The sequence below is a fragment of the Sus scrofa genome, chromosome 1 (assembly GCF_000003025.6).
Source record: "Sus scrofa isolate TJ Tabasco breed Duroc chromosome 1, Sscrofa11.1, whole genome shotgun sequence".
Classification (NCBI taxonomy): Eukaryota; Metazoa; Chordata; class Mammalia; order Artiodactyla; family Suidae; genus Sus; species Sus scrofa.
In genome coordinates, this window is record NC_010443.5 from 218,385,299 (window position 1) to 218,407,503 (window position 22,205).

General features: G+C 35.3%; 1 protein-coding gene across 8 annotated transcripts in view; it reads left to right on the forward strand.

The window, feature by feature from the left end:
- RFX3 (regulatory factor X3) overlaps positions 1–22,205 on the forward strand; it is a 306,963-nt gene that overhangs the window by 44,872 nt on the left and 239,886 nt on the right. For 5 of the 8 annotated variants that reach the window (XM_021064195.1, XM_021064186.1, XM_021064169.1 and 2 more), the window contains one exon: positions 12,054–12,127. The exons of the other annotated variants lie outside the window; for them this stretch is intronic. In XM_021064195.1, coding sequence (XP_020919854.1) covers positions 12,054–12,127 — 74 coding nt within the window. The remainder of the gene's footprint in view (positions 1–12,053; positions 12,128–22,205) is intronic. 8 annotated transcript variants of the gene reach the window in all.

Below are 22,205 nucleotides of genomic sequence, written 5' to 3' on the forward strand. Positions count from 1 at the left end.
AAACCACTTTCTTTCCTCATCTGTAAGTTTTGTCATGCGATTGATGACAGTTCAGTCACATCTTCAGCCTCCACTTCCTGTTGTCTTGCTATTTCCACCCCATCTGTAGTTACATCCACCACTGGAATCTTGAACCCCTCAAAGTCATCCATGAAGGTTGGAATCAACTTCTAAACTCCTGCCAATGTGGATATCTTGACCTTTTTCCATGAATCATGAGTGAATGTTCTTAATGGCATCTAGAATGGTGAATCCTTTCCAGAAGGTTTTCAATTTACCTTGCCTAGATCTGTCAGAGGAATCATTTGCTATGGCAGCTGTAGCCTTATGAAATATAGTTCTTAAATAATAAAACTTGAAAGTTGAAATTACTCTTTGATTCATGGACTGCAGAATGGATGTTGTGTTAGCAGGCGTGAAAATAACCTTAATGTCATTGTGCATCTCAGTCAGAGCTCTTGCATGAGAAGCAGTATTGTCAATGAGCAGTAATATTTAGAATATTTTTTTCTGAGCAGTAAGTCTCCACAGTGAGCTTAAAATATCCGGTAAGCCATATTGTAAACAGATCTGTTTATCATCCATACTTCATTCCATTTATTAAGCACAGGCAGAGTAGATTTAACATCATTCATAAGAGCTAGGATTTTCAGAATGATAAATGAGCATTGGCTTCAACTTAAGTCACCAGCTACATTAGCCCCTAACAAGAGATTCAGCCTGTTCTTGAAGCTTTCTTGAAGTCAGGCATTGATTTCTCCTCTCTAGCTATGAAAGTCCTGAATGACATCTTTCAACATAAGGCTGTTTTGTCTACATTGAAAAGATGTTGTTTAGTGTGGGGACCCTCATGAATTAACTTAGCTACATTTTCTGGATAATTTGCTATAGCTTCTACATCAGCACTTGCTACTTAATTCACCTTTTACTTTTCTATTTTTGAGATGGCATCTTTCCTTAGGCCTCATTAACCAACCTCGGCTATCTTCAAACTTTTCTTCTTCAGCTTCCTCACTTCTCAGCCTTAATAGAATTTAAGAGAGCTAGAGCTTTATTCTGGATTCAGCTTTGGCTTAAAGGAATGTTGTGGCTAGTTTGATCTTCTCTTCAGACCACTAGAACTTTCTTCATATTAGCATTAATGCTGTTTTGCTTTCTTGTGACTTGTGTATTCCCTGGAGTAGCACTTATAATTTCCTTCAAGAACTTTTTCTTTACATATGCAACTTGAGTACCTGATTGGTGCAAGAGGCCTAGTTTTTGGCCTATATATCAACTTTTTGTATCCCTTCCTCACTGAACCTTAATCGTTTCTAGCTTTTTGTGTGTGTGTGTGAATTTGAAATGTTATTTTTATATAGATTGCTTTTTTTTTAACCTTTTATTCCTCTTTTTAAAAATATAATGTTTTTAAATTTTTTTTCATTGTAGCTGGTTTACACTGTTTTTGATTTAAAGTAAGATATGTGTAACTTTTCCTTTCATGTGATCACTTAGAAGCCATTGTAAGGCTATTAATTGTCTTACTTTCAGTATTGTGTGTCTCAAGGAATAGGGAGGCCCAAGGAGAGGGAGAAAGATGAGGGAACAGCCAGTGGGTGGGGTAGCTAGAACACATACAAAATTTGTCATTTGAGCTCACTGTCCGGTATGGGTGTGATTCATGGTCCCCCACCTCCTCAAAAAGGTACAACAGTAATATCAAAGATCACTCATCACAGACCACTATAACACATTTAATAATAATTTATAAGTTTGAAGTAGTACAAATACTACCAAAATGTGACACAGCCACAAAGTGAGCAAGTGCTTTTGGAAAAATGGGGCTAATAGACTTGCCTGATACAGTGTTGCCAAAAACCTTCAATTTGTAAAAAAGCACTCTTTGCAAAGTACAGTAAAGCAAAGAACAATCAAATGATGCTGCCTATATTTCCCACTATTCCCCCATGAGTCTTAAGGTTTCTCTAGAAGTCTGGATCAGGAAAACCAATAGAATAGGGAGGGTATAAAGGGGCAGGTTGAACCCTTGTCATTTGTGAGATACGGTTGAACATACTTGGATTTACTCTTTAACTTCTCAAATTTTGCTCTCTCCTGCTGTGTTCAACAAGGATTTAATTGCTTTTTACATTAAGGAGACACCAGTTTTGGGCCTACCTTGAGAAAAAGCTTCGCTATCAGACCTACTTTTTGGGAGAGGACTATCTGGAGTTCTAAGTAGGAAACCACAGTTGAAGCAGAAAATATTAAATGTCTTCAAATTTTATCTTATGAGAAACTCATTTTTATCAAAAGGAAGTACATGTTTACTTAAAAGTTCAATGTGACAAATGCATTATTTTCTTGGAATTTATGGTCAGTCAACTCTTAAAATTTTAATTAGCATGATTGTCTTAAATTCCCTTCTGGGCTATTCACCCCCATCCCCCCCCCCAGCTATCTTGAATAGTCTTATATCGCATTGAGTAACTAGTTAACATTTTATAACTGTAACCAATATTTATAAGTGCTGCCAGTGCCAGTCACTGGTGTTTGTACTTACCTATACTCAATCCTCATGTTATCTCTTTGAGTGGAGTAGCTACTACAAATCCATGATCTCTTATGTTTACTTGTGGATTTCAGAAGGCTCTGGAAATAGCCAGTTTCTCTTAAGTTTGTAACAAAAAAATCTGAGATGAGGTACTTAAGGATCTTTATTCCATTCTTTGAACATTCATTCATTTAGCTACAGAGGTGTTAATGTGAATGATTATGGGTTTCTGACCTAGATCCACCTGTAGTGTTTTGTATGGTATTGCTTTCTAAAATTAAAAATCTTCTCAATCATGTGACATATCTGATCCAGCACTTTGAATAGAGGACTGTGAATCCATCTAATTATTCAATTTATAGATGAGAATATCTTCATCTGAAGACATCTCATCATAGACTGAGAATATTCAGTCAAAGATGTTAAATAAATTATCAAGGTTTGGATAGTATATTAAGATGTGAAATAAATTATTTAGCAGTGTGTGACCAGAAGTCTTATGCCAGAGCCTATACTCTTGAACGACAAGACTGTTTTGCTGTCCAGTTGCCAAGGCAAGATTGAGCTTAGTTGGCACTGGTATACGTGTCTTGAGTTGACATAATTACTGATCTTTACTAATAGGAGGAGGGTATATACCTAAATATCTGTAATGGAAGATAATCCCCTTATAATTTGTGGACTATTAAAGTTTTCTACATATTTTGGCTATAGATATTTCTGATTATAGAATTCCCCTAAGTATAATGGAGCCCAGGCACAAAGGTTTTGTCCTGGGTTGAGGTAGAAAACTGTCTAGTTTCTCCATTGTCAGTCCTTATTATTTTATATTATCTTTATGTCACTAAGTGCTTGACATTTTCCAACAAATAATTATTTAATGCCTGCTATGCAGTAGGCTAGAAACACACAATGTTGAGGAAGAAGATCATGTTCTCTTTCTCAAGCAGGGACCCTTGTCATTGTGGATAGGACAGTCCCATGTTGTAGCTTGTTTTAGCAACTGTGGGCCATATGTCCTTAGAACTACTTCCCCTCCCCAACCATTGTGACAACCAAAATGGCCCCAAAGCTTTCCAGAGTCATCAGGTGAGGGATGGTATCTTGGTCTCTCTTGATATTATTCAGACTGAGCCTTGAGGATTTGTCCTACGCATTTGTCCATCACTCTCAGAGTTGAATGATTAATTTTAAGCCTTTCTTTTTCCGGAATCCTGGCTTCATGCAGGTAGAGCTGAGAGATCTATAAAGCAAATAACTAAACTGCCTACACTCTGGGTACAATGGCTAAACTGAAAAGCAGGATTAGTTGTGGATCATCTTACCAGTGGCTAATTGAGAATTCTCATTATACTGAAAAACAAGCATAAGTTAATAAACTCCCAAGTACTTTTTTTAGCTATAGAATCTAAGTCTCTAGGAGTTTAGATATGCAAATTATTTCTTAAAAACATATATAGCACATTTATGCTAAGTATATTTTATACCACCAAAATGTTTCTGCTTTGCTTTTATTTAAGGGAACATTTTAACAAAATTACAAATAATTTATAAATAGAAATAATTATGAAGAATTTGTGATTTGAATTTTTCATTTGAAAGGAAAAAATGAGTTTTCATTCAGTATCTATATTGACTGCTTTTTAGTCAGTATTTTTGTTTGTTTGTTTGTTTTGTCTTTTTAGGGCCACACCTGTGGCATATGGAGGTTTTTAGGCTAGGAGTCAAATCAGAGCTATAGCTGCCAGGCTACGCCATAGCCACAGCATTTCAGGACTCGAGCTGAGTCTGCAGCCTACATCACAGCTCAGGGCAAAGCCGGATCCTAAACCCACTAAGCCAGGTCAGGGACTGAACCCACATCCTCATGGGTACTAGTCATGTTCAGTAACCACTGAGCCATGATGAGAACTCCTTAATCAGTATTTTATATTGAACATAATAACATTTGGACATTTACGGAGCCTCAGGCTTATTATAGTTTACATTATTTTAAATGAAAATTATTGTATTATGGTTACAAAAATTAGACATGCGCAATGTAAAACATTCAGAAAATACAGAAAGACACAACAAAAGGAGTAAAAAGATTATTCTGCTCAAAGCTTACTATACCTCTGCTCATAAGATTACTGTCACATCTCAGAATTTCTCTCAGTGAGTGTGTTTGTGCTAATTCTGATATTTTTGGGTGTGCTTCTGATTACACATGTGCATGCTCTCTCTCCTTTACAAACAAAAAACACATACACTTTCTTTTAAAAATTGGGTCATACAGTTTATTTTTTAACTTTGCCACTTATCGGAGTTCCCGTCATGGCTCAGTGGTTAATGAATCCGACTAGGAACCATGAGGTTGCGGGTTCGATTCCTGGCCTTGCTCGGTGGGTTAAGGATCCAGTGTTGCTGTGAGCTGTGGTGTAGGTTGCAGACGTGGCTCGGATCCTGCATTGCTGTGGCTCTGGCGTAGGCTGGCAGCTATAGCTCTGGTTCGACCCCTAGGCTGGGAACCTCCATATGCCGTAGGAGTGGCCCTAGAAAAGGCAAAAAGACCAAAAAAAAAAAAACAAAAACAAACTTTGCCACTTATCTTCTCATGATTGTAAATAATATCTTATGCATTCTTATTGACATTGTTTGAGTATATCAACTCAAGCAGCTCTCTAGCTAGACATTTAGGTATCATATTCTGTATTTGGGTTTATGATTAATTATTGTAGGTACACTTTTGGGCAACATCCAGTTGTATTCTTGGTATGAGTTCTTAGGAATGGAATTGCTGGGTAGAAAGCGAGGTACATGTTGAATGTTTTTATCAACTATCAAATTGCTCTCTAGTCCTGCCATTTTATACTTCCATAAGTAACATTTTATTGTTTCATTTCTTTCTGTGTTCTCTGACACTAGACGTGATTATTCTTTGTAATTTGTTTTGTATTTTTTCCAGTCTGATAATTGAAAAAAAAATCTCACTTGCATTTGCATTTCTTTGATAACTAATACCAAATTTTAAAGAAATGTATTAGCCATTTGTCCATTTATATCCTTAGCACATTTTCCTTTTGGGCAATGTCTCTCTTCCTTCTCCTTCCTTCTTTTAAATTTAAAGATTTCTTTGAAATACAAGGATATGAACTTTTATGACTCTTACTCCATATATTTTACCATTTAAAATATTTCCTTTTTTGTTTTAGAAATATTTTAGTATGTAAATATGTCACTTTTTTTCAGTTGATAGTTCCACATTATCATATGACCATTATAACTCATGACTCAGTAGATGGATCAAAGATTAGAGTTTTTAAAAAATGAAGGTACTTTTCAGAGTGGAAGCCATTTTGCAGATGAGAAAATTGATGAATTTCTCATGTTGATTAGGTATGTTTGCTGTAATTACAGTTTCAATGACTGCATAAAAAAATAAGGATTGGGATAGAGAGATATTTTGATGGAATTGAAAGACTTACTTTAAATCCAGATAGTTCTGGCTTTATTTTTATTTTATTTAGATGAAAAATGCTTATCAACTGTCTATTATACACTAAACATTCATTTTAATGTATAATCGTAGTCGTGTGACCATTGGCAAGTTACTTTAAGTAGTCAATTTTTGACTCAGGTAATTTATTTGTAAAAGAGGAATAATACCTACTTTGTTGAGTTATTGTAAGGGTTAGTTATAGTTTACATGAAGTATTTAGCAGCACCTGACATATATAATTAGATGACAGTAAGTCATAGTATTATTGTTTTTGTTCTTTATAGTAACGAAACATGATTTCAGCTTGTTACTGTATATAATATTATTTCTGTGGTAGTAATTTAGCATATGGGGTAATTAACTATCATTGTTCTACTTTTATTAATAGACTGAAGCTTAGCTAGATTGACTATACTTAGGTCCCTGTCAGATAAATACTTATATTTGTATAGCATTTTTGTTTTCAGAACTCTTTCTCATTTCTTGTTTATTTTTTTCTGTATACTCTTCCTATAGGATAAGCAGCACCTGTGTAATTTTCCATTTTACAGTTGAGGAGTTCAGGCTTGGAGAGAATGATAGACTTGTCCAAGATCCCTTGGCTTACAAGTGATTAATCAGATTCATTTCCCTTCCACCTAAAATTAAGATTCTCACTGAACTTAGATTGACCTTCAGTATGGGAAAGAACAGAAAATAGATGGTCTTCATTTAGCAGCTAAAGCTGTTTTAGTTTCTTATGGTTACTCCCATTTCAGTCATCTGAACATTGTCTTTAATGTTTAAGTAGCCTATTGTGTTGATGGTGGTTACAATGAACAACACCTGTGGGTATTCACACCCATGTGAAGTCCTTTTCTTTTCAATCTGGACTGGGCCTGTAGCTTATTTTAACAAACAGAATGCAGCAGAGATAGAGCTGTTTGAAGTCTTAGCATAAGCCTTAAGAAGTCCAGGTAGCTTTTGCTTTTATGTTTTTGGAAGACCTAAAGCCATTATGTCAGAAATCTGGCTACTTTCCTGGAGAGATCATGTGGAAATGAGGCCTCATGGTGAGAGAGACTCTGAGATTATATGGAGACAGAACCCCAGCCACCCTAAACCTAGTATTCTAGCCAAGCCCTGTTCCTACCTGCCAGCCAAAAGCAATTGTGTGAGTGACCACTAGTAAGATGAGCAGAATTGCGTAGCTGAACCTAGCCCAGGTTTCATAATTATGAGCAAATAAAATGCTTTTTTTTTTCTTTTTTTTAGCAGTAAATTTTGGGGTGGTTTGTTATACAACAGTAGAAAAGCAGAGAAGCATGGCAGTGTTCTTGAAAATCAAAGTCTTGCTAAAGGTTGTTTACCTTTCTTGCCCTATTTTGACAGTTTTGGTCTTTCTGTGGATTACCAATGTCAGGCAGTGTTGAGGAGAGATAATAATAATAATTAACTCTTTTCCTTTCCAGAAGCTCATCTTACTATATCTTAAGTGCACAAATTTGGCTGGTACTTGGGTAAACCTGTGGTAAATGTAATCTCCCTGTGCTGTGTCTCTTCAGAAATCTCAGGAGATAGTATTTCTTCCTATGTTGAAGATTGATTCCTCTTCTCTGTTGAATTTCCCATTTCTAGGCTTTTGTGGCTCTTTTAATTCCTATCAGAGTTGAATTGGAGTTGGCCTGTGTCAACCAAGTAAGACAAAATGGAATAGTCTTTCTTTCCCACTTGAACTTGTTTCTTTGGTCCAGACGGACTTGGGAGGCTTTTTGGAGCTGAGAGTAGAACTAAGATGAGGAATCATCTTTATTTCTAATCATTCATGTGTTATTTAACTGGAAGGATATACTACAGTGAGACCTTACTTATGCAGTTTATCTTATTTTTCCCTCTCACAGATAAGTTTCTTCCTATTTAACTGTAAATAAATAATAAATTATTACATATTTTATAATTAAAAATTAAAAATTTTTAATTTTCTAATTAAAACTCATAAAATTCTAAAACTTAAAAATTTACAAAATGTTTTACAAGTTTCTACTAGAGGTAAGAGTGATCTAAAAATTGAAAAATATAATTTTAAAAAACATTTCATTATTTTATGGCTATACCATGGTATATGGAAATTCCTGGGCTGAGATTGAATCCAAGCTGCAGCTGTGACCAGCACTGCAGTTGAAGCAACACTGAATCCTTTAACCCACTTCTCTGGGCTGGGAATTGAACCTGTTGCCTCCCCAGTGACCTAAACTGCTGCAGTTAGTTCTTAACCCAGTGTGCCATAGTAGGAACTCCCAATTTTGTTGTTAAAGTGCTTTTTTTTTTTTTTTTTGAAAAAATAAAGATAGATTTAAAATACTACAGAGCTTGATTGGCTTCCAGATTGCTGGAGCAAGATCCTCAGTGTACTCTCTCTCTAAAACAACAGAAACATGCACCAAACAACTAAAATCAATTACTGCAGAATTCTGGAAATTGATCAAAGCCAGAGAATGCACTGAAAATCATCTGTCCAGTAGAAATCTACTGAACCTTGGGAAGACAGTGGTGTCTAACTTGTGGCCACTCCCATCTCCCCTCCTTTCCCAGCTTATGGTATAGCAAAAGCTGATAGCATTGCAGACAGTGGAGGTATCTGACCACTTTTGGAGATCCATTAAAAGCACCAGCCCTAGAGCATAGTTAAGAATTGTCTGAACTTGTATCTCCCTGGGAAAACTCATTTCTTATGGAATGGTTGGCTCTTGATTGGACTCAGAGCTCAGCTCAGTTTGGGGGAGTGGCTGGAAGGGCCTACTGCCAGGGATTTGCTGAAACAATAGCAGATATTGGTAACATCTCCACTCTTTAAGGCTGTGATTTCCATTAGGGCAAACAAGAGCCTGGCCATGAATTTAAAAGGAAATCTTGGAGGATTAGCTAACCATAGGGAACTTTGAAAAGTCCCTACATATTCTTCGATATCTCAGAGATTGCTGATGTGCAAGATTATGCATATGCCCAAGAAAGACCTGGGAAAGGAGATCACCACCCGTGCAAGCAGAAAGTGAAAACTAGGGCTATCTTCTAAAAGTCCTAAAGTTTGAAGATAGGTGTTTAAAAAAAATCTAGACGAATACTCAGTGGGCATGAAATACAAGGAATACAGAATTAGTTCATGAAAGTGCTAAACAAATAAGCAGCTCCAAGGAAAAGAACAAAATTAGTGATAAAAAAAATCTTATAGGTCAGTGTGAAGGATTCTCATACCAGAATTATTAAACAGTGTTATCCAAAAGCTCTTGTTTTCAACACAAAAATTATTAGACATGCAAGAAATAGGAAAGTATGCTACATACACAAGAAAAAAGTCAAAATACATGCATGCATACATACATACATACCACCAGCCAACGCAAAAGTGTTGGAGCTTAGATTTGGGCTTAAAAGACAAGGACCTTGTCAGCTGCTATAAATATATTTAAAGAACTAAATGAAACCATGTCTAAAGAATTAAAGGAAAGTACTAACTTGGTATCTTACCAAAGAGAGTATCGTTAAGCATAGAAATTATTTTAAGAGAACCATATAGAAATTTTGCAGTTTAAAAGCATGATAACTAAAATGAAGAGTTTACTGGAAGGGCTCAGTAACAGATATGAGTTGGTAGAAGAAAGTATTAGTCAACTTGAAGGAGCTTGATAGAGATTATCCAATATGAGGAGTAGAAAGAAAATGAAAATGAACAGAGCTTTGAGACATGTGGAAAAACCACAAAGTAAGTATACTGACATATACATAATGGGAGTCCCAGAAGGAGAAGAGCAAACTCCTTTCAAAAGACATAAAGAATATTAAAAGATATAATGACAGAAAACTTCCCAAACTTCCTAAATAACTGTCTCCCTAGACAGTTCTTTGCAATGGGATAAAATTCAGTTTGAAAGCTAAAGGACACATCTTTTTTTTTTTTTTTTGTCTTTTCTAGGGCCGCTCCCATGGCATATGGAGGTTCCCAGGCTAGGGGTCCAATCGGAGCTGTGGCTGCCAGCCTACGCCAGAGCCACAGCAACGTGGGAACTCCAAGGACACATCATTTTGATGAGAGATTGTTACTTATAAAGTACTTGTTTCCAAGGATGATACAAAACTTCCAAAAGTAAATTAATTTACACAATAAAGAAAGTCAGGGAGGTCCTGTGGTGGCTCAGTTGTTAATGAACCTGACTAGCATCCATGAGGATGCGGCTTCTATCCCTGGCCTTGCTTAGTGGTTTAAGGATCTGGCATTGCTGTGAGCTGTGGTGTAGGTCACAGACGTGGCTCGGATCCTGTGTTATTGTGGCTGCTGTGTAGGCTGGTAGCTACAGCTCTGATGCAACCCCTAGCCTGGGAACCTCCATATGCCGTGGGCACAGCCTTAAAAAGACAAAAGACAAAAAAAAAAAAAAAAAAAAAAAAAAAAAAGAAAGTCAGTGTACTCCAAGTAGAATAAATCCATCATAGTCAAATTTAGAAATAATCAAATTCATGAAAGTAAAAGCCAAAGAGAAAACTTGAAAGTAGCAAGAGAAAAATAATTTGTCATATAGCAGGAATCCCCAGTAAGATGAATATCTGACTTCTTATCAGAAAACTATGGACACTGGAAAACATTTTCAGTGCGTTGAAGGAAAAAGACTGTGAACCAGGAGTTTTGTAGCTAGCTAAACTCTCTTTTAAAGATGAAGGAGAAATCGAGACATTTACAAATGAACAAAAACAATTTGTCAGTGGCAAACCTGCCCTATGAGAAATATTAAAGGAAATCCTTCAAGTTGAAGCAAAAGAATACTAGAGAGTAAACTCAAATCTACATGAAGAAACAGAGCAGTAGAGAAGGTAACCACATAGGTATTATGAAAGATATATATATATATATATATACACATTTTTCTTTGTAATTAAATTTCTCATGTTTTAAAGACAATTGCATAAAGCAATAATAATACAATTGTATTGATGGGTCTTTAGCCTAGAGATATAGTCTGTTTGACAATAATAGTAAAGGGTAAAGGGTAAGGCAAGCGAATAGGCATGTTGGAGCAAAGTTTTTAATTATTACTGAAATTCAGTTAGTATTAATCCAAGCTAGAATGTTTTAAATTGAAATGCTAATTGTAATTTCCAGACAACCACTAAGAAAATGACTGAAAAAATTATAGTGAAAGAAACAAGGGAATGAAAAGGTACACTAGAAAATACCTATTTTACACAGAAGGGAGAAAATGAGAAGATATTACAGAGCTCAGATATACTCTTAAGAAGTGGAAGTTTTAGTGTGTAATTTCCATGTAAAATAATATGTTTATGTGAGCTTTAAGTAGATGTTATTGTTAGAGAATATTGGTCAGTGGATCCTCTTGGGGCTTAGTTTTATGATACTAGCAGATATTTATCAATAGATTTTAAAAATATGGTAAAAGAAAAATGCATCAAAGTGAAGTCAATATGAAAAGATTCTTTTAATCCTGTGTCCTTAAAATGTAGCTTTGTTTCACTGGAGATGAAACAGCAATATAATGGAAATGAGAGATACTCTTTATTTTGTTTCTGAAAGTTTGCATATGAAAAATTTAGTTCTTCCCTTTCCTTTAAATATGGAGAAGAAAAGATGAGAAAAATGCTTTGGAGAAAAGAGGAGATCATGGGAAAAAGGCATCTGGAGATAAATGAACACATGAAGGGGCTGTCAAAAAGAGAAATGTTCTGAACAGAGTATTTCAGAAGTCTTGAGAAGTATTTCTGCCTGCATTTTCCATATATTGTTGATTTGGTTCTTCAAGAGTGCCCAGCCCAAATGAATACGTGATCTCATAATGAGGATCATTTGTTGCAGTTTAAAGCTGCCACTTTATAATGTCTTTCATATGCCTTTGGAAAGTAAAATCTGTCTAGCTTTATAGTGTGAGAAGATTTAATTCTATCAAACAATATATATGTAGTTTCCTTATTATAGGAAAAGTGATTAAATTGAGTTTTCTTATTACTGATTTAAACTATCATTTAAAAATGCAATTCTCAATCTGTTTTCAGTCCCAGCACAGTTGAAGAATATAGCACAGTTGCATCAGTAATGATGGCTCACTCATCTGGGAGCATCTCTCTGGGTGAGAATAAGTAATATTTTAAAAGTCCTCCAAGTAATTCTGATATAGCATACTTCCTTTCCATTATAAGTAACAAATTTAAGTCATAGATTCCTAGAATTTTGTGATTAGTGTTATTAGGAGATTATAATGATTAAAATGGAATCTACTCTTGTGAGATTATTTTGTTTCTTGAACAAGTTATAGTGAACTTTATGTATAACCTTACCAGAGTCTTGAATATTATAAGGTACCAGAGTCTTGAATATTGTAAAGCACAGTAGTATTAACTCTGTGCCCATTGTTGTGTCAAACAGACCTCTAGAATTTTCTCAGCTTGCAAAACAAACGTTACATCCATGAAGAATCATTATCCTTTTCCCCTTCCCTTCAGTCTCTAGTAACCACCATTTTCCTTTCTTTTTCCAAGGCATTTACTATTTTGGATAACTCATAAAAGTGGAATCATGTAGTATTTGTGTTTTTGTGACTGTCTTACTTCACTTAGCATAATGTCCTCAAGGTTTATCCATATTGTTGCATGTGACAGGACAGCCTTCTTTTTAAAGGCAGAATAATGTTCCATTGTACAGGCATACCTTGTTTTTATTGCACTTCACTTTATTGTGCTTCTCAAGTATTGCATTTGTTTTTTCTTTACAAATTGAAGGTTTGTGGCAACCCTGAATCAAGCAAGTTATTGGTGCCATTTTTTCAACAGTATTTGCTCACTATTTGTGTCACAGTTTGGTTATTCTCCCAATATTTCAAGGTTTTTAATTATTATTGTGTTTGTTATGGTCACTTGTTCTTACTGCAAAAGGTTATGACTTGCTGAATGCTCAGATGGTGATTAGCTCTTTTAAGCAATAAAGCACTTTTTAATTAGGGTATATGCATTTTTAGACATAGTGCTATCACACACTTAATGGACTACAAAAATATAGTGTAAATGTAACTTTTATATGCATTAGAAAACCAAAAATTAATTTGACTCACTTTATTACAGTGGTCTGAAACTAAACCCAGACTATTTCCCAGTTCTTTATTTATATATTGACAGACATTTATTGCTTTCACTTCTTGGCTATTATGAATAATGCTGCCTTGAAGATGGGTGTAAAATATCTTTTCAAGATCCTGTTTTCAGTTCTTTTGGATATATACTTAGAGGTGGGATTGCTGGATTATTTGGTAATTCTGTTTTTAATTTTTAAGGAATCTCCATACTATTTTTTCATACTATTTTCGTAAGAATTGCACTATTTTACATTTCCCCAACAGTGCACAAGGGTTCCAATTTCTCTACATCTTCATCAACACTTGTTTATTTTCTGTTTTTTGTTTTTGTTTTGATTTTTTTTTTTTTTTTTTTTGGTTTCATAGTGGCCACCCTAACCATTCCTAGGTTTTTAACTCCCTGCTAACATGTTAGGTCTTTATTTCTAAATCGCTTTCTAAAGAAACAGAATAGTTATTTAGGAGATTTCCTATAATTATTACAAATCTTTACACTGTTCCCTGACTTCAAATACTAGAATACCAACGGGAGCTAGTGTCCTAAACATTTCAGATTGAGCGTATATAACTGGACATTTGAATTCCTTCATACTTTAACATAAATGGTCCTCTTTGCTTTTGGAATTCATATGATATATTACACATCATCACCTTATAAGGCAGCAATAAGATGCTTTTTTCTCTACTTCCAGGTTCTAAAGCTTGCTTTAATGGCATAATTACAATGGTCCTGTAATATATAATGTATATATAACATTATAATGTATATATAACATTATAACATATATAACATTATAACATTACTGGATGTCTTGTCTTCTCTTGTTTCCAAGCAGTCCATAATTGTCTCATCTTTGGATGCATTACTTCAGTGTATACTTAATATGCTGCTTTGAATCTCTTTCAACATAGTTTTCTTCATTTCACTTTCCCTGCTGCATCTGCTTGTGAATCTTTCTGTCATCCATTTTCAACAGATTTCTTGCCTAAGTGGGGTTGTGTTGCCAACAAATTTGCTTCAGTGCTGGTAGAGCAGCTCTCTTCCAGTGCCCTATATTTGATAATCTAGCCATTTAATAGTACAGCTTATGGATATTGAAGACAGCAGATATAATACTTATAATCCATCTAGTCCTCACAGTTGACCAAGTTTGGGCATTTTCTCTTCTGCATACATTTAGATTGATTGGGAACCCAGTGTTTTTTCTAACTTGTCTTTGACACTTCCAAAGATCATACTGCAATGTTGTAAGGCTGGGGGGAAAAAAAAACTTTGAATTTGGGGGGCAGATTTATATTTAAGTCTTGACTCGGCTGCTTGACTACATTTAGAGATGTTTCTTATCCTCTCTGAGTCAGAAATCTCACATGTAAATTGCAGATAGTGATACATAACCTTTTATTTTAAAGCCTTCATTGATATCATAGCTTATGTTTTTAGGAAGTTTTTTTTTAGCTGATTCTGTCATGTTAGAATTTTCCTCTTACAAGTAATGAATGTAAAGGGGTTTTTTAGACTTCAGTACTACTGTTACAGCCCCTATCTGACAGGAGATTTGTTCTGATGAGTTTGGTTCTCATAATTTGTCTATTAATTGAAAAAACCAGTTAAAATAGAACTTAAAAGAAGTTCCCGTCCTGACTCAATGGTAACGAACCCTGACTAGTATCCATAAGGACGTGGATTCGATACCTGGCCTTTCCCAGTAGGTTAAGGATCCGGGGTTGCCATGAGCTGTGGTGTAGGTCACAGATTCGGCTTGGATTTGGCATTGTGCTGGCTGGCTGTGGCTAGGCCAGCAGCTACAGCTCCAATTCGACCCCTAGTCTGGGAACTTCCATACACACATGTGGCCCTAAAAAGACAAAAACAGGTCATAAAAGATAATGTATTCATCCCATTAACTTTTTAACTCAAAACACATAGCCTATCTTTTGGTTAGGACCAAGGCCTTTCCCTACAGTATGGGTTTGCTGACTGGAACAAAAAGTCTCTCTTAAATCTACATTCATTCATTTATTTATGTATGTATTTATTTATTTACTTATTTGTTTGTTTGCCTTTTAGGGCTGCACCTGCAGCATATGGAAGTTCCCAGGGTAAGGGTCAAGTCAGAGCTACAGCTGCCCAGCTTACGCCTCAGCCACAGCAGTGCTGGGATCCGAGCCGCATCTGCGACCTACACCACAGTTTATGGCAGTGCTGGATCCTCAACTCATTGAGCGAGGCCAAGGATCGAACCCACATCTTCAAGGATACCCTACACCGTAGTCGAGTTTGTTACCACTGAGCCACAGCAGGAACTCTTTACATTTACAACAAATCATTTCCAGTTTACAGTTTGCTTCTCTAATGCAGATTAAAACTTTAGAGAATAGAGAGGAAGTGTTTTTCAGCAGCATCAGCATTTCATGGGAATTTCTTAGCATGCAAGTTCTTTGATGTTATCCTATCCCTACTGAATCAGAAACTAAGGAGGTGGACTTTGCAATTTTTTCACATGGCCTCCATGTTAGTTTAAGAACCACTATTCTATATTTTATGGTTACTCCCAGTTTTTGTATTTCTTTTTCCTTTGCCTATTTCAACAGCAGTATTTTACAGTGACTTGCCTTTATCAAGTCTTTCAAAGATTTTGATTTAGTTTCTAAAGATCCATGAGCTTTCATTTTTGCTTTGTTTATCTAATATTAAATTAGCTAGGTATGGTGACTAATAAAACTCCCCTAATTGGCAAATACTACTGATTTTGGGAGAACATACGTTTAGCATTTTGGAGCTGAACTGTGAAGGGCACACTAGAGAGTAATCTATGTGCTGGGATTTTTTAGCATGCCATGGGCATCTATCTATAGGGTTGAAGAGGAAATGGAGAATGTGGGCTCGTATAGCAAATTGAGTAAATTAAATTTGGTCAAGAGAGTTTCTCATATGTATTTTTCTATTTAAGCATATAGATTTCTGTGATTATGTACCTTTATAGCCCTTAATTCAATACTTATGTTTAAACTTCTCTCCTTTGATCTGTAAGTAGTCTTCTTGGTTAGAACTTGGAGTTTGAAATTTGTTTTAAGAACTCCTAGATCTCTTAGCTTGATGTGGAGAAAGCAGAGAACCCATCTAGTGGTTCACATGGAAGACGTGTGCCTATTCTTGTTGACACTAAACAGGAAATTGCATAGTAGCTGATACTTGAAGTAGAAAACAGATGGAAATGTTGTTTCCTAACCTAACTGTAGCTTTTGCTCCAACTTATAGTGGCTACTTTAATTTGGGAGAAAGCACTCATTATGTGGTGATAATTCAATTCAACACATCAGGATGGTCATTCCTGCCAAACTACAGGTGAAATATTTGTTCACCATTGAGATACAAAGGGGTTACATAAGTCAGTCAGGAATCTGGCTTGTTGAGCTGAAAATAGTGCCCTTTGGCAACATTCTGGATGGAGTTTCTATTGAGCTGCTTTTCTAAAAGGTATGTTTTAATTATTTGTATATTTTTAACCACATTGTCAGTCTCACAAAAGGAAAGAGCCTAAATAGCTGGTCTAGATCAACTCTGGATCATCTTGTTACTGAAATAGTTGGGTCATAGAACTGCTATGAAACATGATTAGAAACCTACCTGATACAAAGTAAATAACTATTATATAAAAAACATCAGGGAGTTCCTGTTGTGTTGCAGTGGATATGAATCCAACTAGTATCCATGAGGATGTGGGTTTGATCCCTGGCCTCGCTCAGTGGGTTGAGGATGGGCGTTGCTATGAGTTGTGGTGTAGGTCGCAAATGTTGCTCAGATCTGGTGTTGCTGTGACTATGGCATGGGCTCCGATTTGACCCTATTCTGTGAACTTCCACCTGCGGCGAGTGTGGCCCTAAAAAGCAAAAATAAATAAATGAATAAATTGTAAAAATCAGGATATTGCAACAGTTGTCCTATAGAACAGTAGTACCGGTCTCACGGAAGTTGTGCAGGTGTATATTTGATATTTGGTTAGTATTCATTCTTGAGTGACACAGTGACCAGATCATTCCACTAAGAAAGTCATAACTGCTATAAGTCTGATTATAAAAATAAGTAAAATGCTTAAGGTAGACTGAAGTTTTGTTAGAGGTAGGGTCTAAATCCATATCCATATTTGATATGCATAGCATAAATTGTGAGTTTGTACTTAAATTCCACTTTGTTGTCTGGGGAGGTTTATAAAAGTAATGAAACTTTAGTTTCATGCCAAACTAAAGAGAACAAAAATTAACAGTAATTATTTAATAAGTTTTGAATGGTAACTGTGGACTAGCGATATATAAGTGTTACGTCATTTTTTTCATTATAAATATTCCTCTAGAACGTTATTATCTAGGTTTTATAGATGTGAAAATGGATTAAGGAAACTGGTGACTTGTCCAAGGTCATTTAACTAGTGGGTAGTGGAGCTAGGATTTGAACTGTGGTCTGTTTAACACCAAAGTCCAAGCTTTCGAATACTGCTTTGCACCTTAATATTCGGTGCTGTAATATTCCTGGCCTGCTTTCAAAAACTTCTCTCTTCCTGTCAATTTCAGAGATAACATTCAATAACTTGACAACAGTGACCTTTCTAAACAAATATAGAATGTTACAGAACCAGATGGCCCAAGATTATATTTTATTTTTCTGGCTCAAAATAAATTGCCTGCTGTAGGACTGATAAAGTCCAAAAAAGACCCTCTGTGTCCCAGGACTTCATCAGGCCACATGGCCAGCCAGTGCCCTTTATCATGAGCCAGTCATGAGTAGAGAGCCTTATGTCTTTATACTATAATTTAAATTACAGCCTAATGAAAGGGCAAGAAGCTGCTTTACTGAGTGAGATCATTCTGGCCTTCAATAATGGCAGTGCATTTGGGGTAGAACAATTCTGAGGAACTAAAGGCAGTACTACTGTCTGTCTATTAAATGGGTGTAAGCAAGAAGAATGTTGAGTTATAATTTAACAAACTCCCAAATTAGCCATCTTTTTTTGTGGGGATTCAAGTAGGATTTTTCTAGTATTAGAAACCTTTTGCTTTATTGTTCAAAATCTGGGTGGAAATCTTTTTGACGGCCATAGACACATATCTTTAGAAAATAAATTCTGTATTGGAAACATACATTATTATCTCCCACACAAGCATAAACATAATGCCTTCATGAGCACAATTAGATTTAGCAGATTTTGGTTTAGAGAGATAAGGTTGCAAAGGATAAGCATAGAAATGTTTCAAAGACATATTGAAGGCAACTTGTAATTGATGGTAAAAATTAATAGTGACAAAAAGAAACACTGGACTTAGAGTCAGGAGTCCTATGTTTGAAACTTTTTCAATACTCTGAAGGATCCTTAAGCAAGTGGTTTAAATTCTCTGAGTCTCAGTTTTCTCATTTGTAAAGTGAGGCCAAAATAATAAATATTACCTGCCTTGTTTAATTACAGGGTTGTTCTGAGGACCAAATGAGGGGGCATTGACAAAATTATGGTGATGTACAAATGAATGCTGTTATTATGGTAGCATCTAGTACACAGGGAAAGTGTCCTGAGTCGTAAGGCATACCTGCTTTTGGAATTGCTGTGTTATTTAGCATTTTGATGATTTAGGCCAAGTCACCGCAATCTTGAGCTTTATTTCTCTCACCTAAATAAGATAATAATCTCTCCCAGAGTTGTGAGAATTATGTTAGCTGTAGATGCTATTTTTAAATTTTTATAAAATAGTGATCATCTGGGAATTATAATGTCATCTTGAACAGATTTTGGAAAGTTGGGAAAGAAATAACCAGAGGCTTCTAATCTGTTCCCAAATATCTTAGCAAGATAAATAATCCAAAGAATACTAGAATGTTAGTGCTAGAAGGACCCTTGAAGGTCACCTGTCTTATCCTCCTCATTTTAAGACAGAGGATTGCCTCCTAATCATAATTTTGTCATTTCTGCCATGTATTATGTGCATATAACACTGTCACCAGCATCATCAATAGTAAAGGATGGCAATTGTTACTCAATCTTGATAGATACAGATTTTTAAAAGTGCAGAGTCAGAGAAGAATTCTGCTTGGAGATAGTATCGTGTTGTGAAAAGAACCTGGGTTTTGTTGTTGGAAGTTAAGATGGTATCTTGATCCTTTCAGTTACTAGTTTGGAGACAGTGGGACATTCACTTAGTGTTTGGTGTAGTGTAGCTCCTTAACTATCCTATTTCTTTAGCTGTCACGTAGGTATAGACATATTATACCTTAGCCATTTCCACATGTGATTTTCTGGATTTGAAATGAATTTACTTTTTATGCTATTTATATTAATGATTCTTTTTTGTTGTTTTGTTTTTAACTCAGTGAATTTTATTACTTTTACAGTATATTAATGGTTCTTGACCTTTTCTCCCTTGTCTCATGCAAATACAATAGATTCTTTCTATTGTGTTGGAAAGGTGGAGTTGGAACAAAGCAGAATCTTGGAACTGTGGGTTAGGTGTAGTTAGAAAAGACTTCTCTTTAAGGCTGGTTTAGGGACTTAAACATAGAGCTATTCTGTTAAGCCATTTTTTTGTCAGCTTTTTTCCTTACATGATTGCATTTAAATTTATATGTGTTGGTTTTGCTTATATTAGAGTTTACATGTATTTGGAAAATTCATTAGAAAGTTAATGGGCAGTGTTTTAATATGAAATTTTAAAATACTATTAAGTGTTTTCCTTTGAGAAGAGCTCTTCAAAAGAAAGTGCAAGAAAATAATGTTTTATCACTGAAGAACAAGTACAGAGAATGTTTATGTTTATAATCAAGAATAGTGACCTTAGTATACTTTTTAGAGCACACCATTAAGAGATTCCATAGTTTATATTTTCATGATAGTAAGTTTGGTATTTTTTTATTAAGAATATTTTCATTCTTACTTGATATCCTGGAGATACAAAGTTTATACTTAGGGAGTTACCATTGTGGCACAGCGAAATAAATCCAACTAGTACCCATGAGGGTTCGATCCCTGGCCTCATCAGTGGGTCATGTATCTGGCATTGCCATGAGTTGTAGCATAGGTCGCAGATGTGGCTTGGATCCTGCGTTGTTGTGAGTGTGGTGTGGCCAAGTTGCTGTAGCTCTGATTTGACCCCTAGCCTGGGAACTTCCATATGCCACGGGTGTGGCCCTAAAAACCAAAAAAAAAAAAAAAAAAGAAAAAAAAGTTGATGCTTAAATTTGAAAAAGGAAAATTCAAACTCAATTAGCTAAATTCTAAATTCTAAAGGGAATAGACTTAAAAATGGAAAATTGGTAGATGAAGAGAATGATATGCAAATGTAGAAGCTGGAGGTGATTCAGTATGAATTTTCTGCCATTTATCAGCATTTCAACTTGGGAACATATTTTTCTTTCTTGCTTTTTTTTTAATAAATGGCTAAAATTTCTCCTTTGATCATCTGTAACATAACTTCATTGTAGCCGTTAGTCTGTGGTGTTTCAGTTGAATTTTTTTAATTGAATTTATGTGGAGAGGCTTTATATCTGTCTACATTTTGGCCACACTAATTAGAGAATGGGTATTACAAAAATTGGCAGTTTTTTGAAATATTAAAATGCATCGGTTAGGAAAAGGGATACAAATGTGGAGTCAACATTTTTCAGGTTGTTTTTACATTGTCTTTTAGAATGTTTAAGATTTTGTAATGTGATAGGTTTTTTTGCAAAAAGAAAACAGTTGGGCAAAAATTGGAGAAATGTTTTCAGTTGTCCAAAGCTAATGTTAACCTAAATAGGTCTAGGTCTTCATGGTTGACAGCTGCAGATAATTAGCTTTTTCTTTCTTAACAAAGAAAGCAAATGGAGCTGCAAGACATTCATTGCCTTTTCTGTCACCATCATAATAATGTATGTATTTAACTTCTGCAGTTCCTTAAATTGATTTAGTGCTAAGCTGCCTACATTACATATAATAGGAGTGACAAGTGAAAGCTGCAGCACATATTTGCGTGGCAAAAGGGAGCAGTGATTGACAGCAAAGTTCCTCTCTACAAGAAATAGCAGTGTTGTGAAGCTCAAAAAGGGCCAGATACATAATTCTTAAAATTGTAGAGCAGATTCATGAAATGAATTTTAAAAAGTGATTGTCACTTGAGGTATTTGAGTGTCTGTGTTCTTGACTGTGGGTGAGGGGCACAGACGGACAGAGTATCACCTGACTGCTAAATATGAGGAAATTCACTTTAAGCATATTTGTAATTTAAGATTTATACTTCCAAATTATAGATCAAATTATGATTCTGTATTCAGCAACTGAAAATTTCTTTCACCTGTAACTGATTCACCTTATTTGAAGAAGTCAAATAATGCATCTATTTAAATGAGGATTTTAAGATTGTAAATTGAACTATTCTTCAATGAAAATATCTGTTTTCACATGTTTCTAAAGCTGGAGGTATCATTTCTGGAAAAGTAATCTTAAAATGCTTTGTGGTTTCTTTTGGCCAGAGAGTGGTTAAGTGTGATATCTTTCAAAATACTCAAGGTATCTTACAGTTTCTTTGTTTGTCTAACACATGCCCAGAAGCTGTGGTTGGAAAGACACTAGGTGATTGCTGTTGAATAAGGCTCTGTGATGAGCCTAGAGTGCTGGGTTTCATACTATGCTGTGAAAATGCTTTTTGTTTTGGTGGCAATTCTTTGTGTGTCTTTCAGGTGGGTGAAGGGAAGGGAGCTCTACATGTCTTTGTATATTGGCAGCCTCTACTGAACATTACAAAGGGCAGCATTGATTTTTCAGTTCTTTCCGCTCTAGGTTGCATGTGATTTTATTTGGGCTCAGCTCTTACTAATAACTGTTATCCTTTGTTTTTTTAGAACTGGTTTATCTGTTAGATCTTGAGTTATAGTTACTAAAGAGCTACTAGTCCAGTGTTATCATCTATATACCAATATTATAAAGAATGGAGTTCTTTAGAGTCTTGTAAGAAGTTATAAAGATAACCCAGTCCTGAGAAATAATTTCCATCTAAGAGGTAAAATAGATTTTATCTTTTTGTAGATTTTGAAATACTTTACTAGTTGCATGTCTTTGATTAG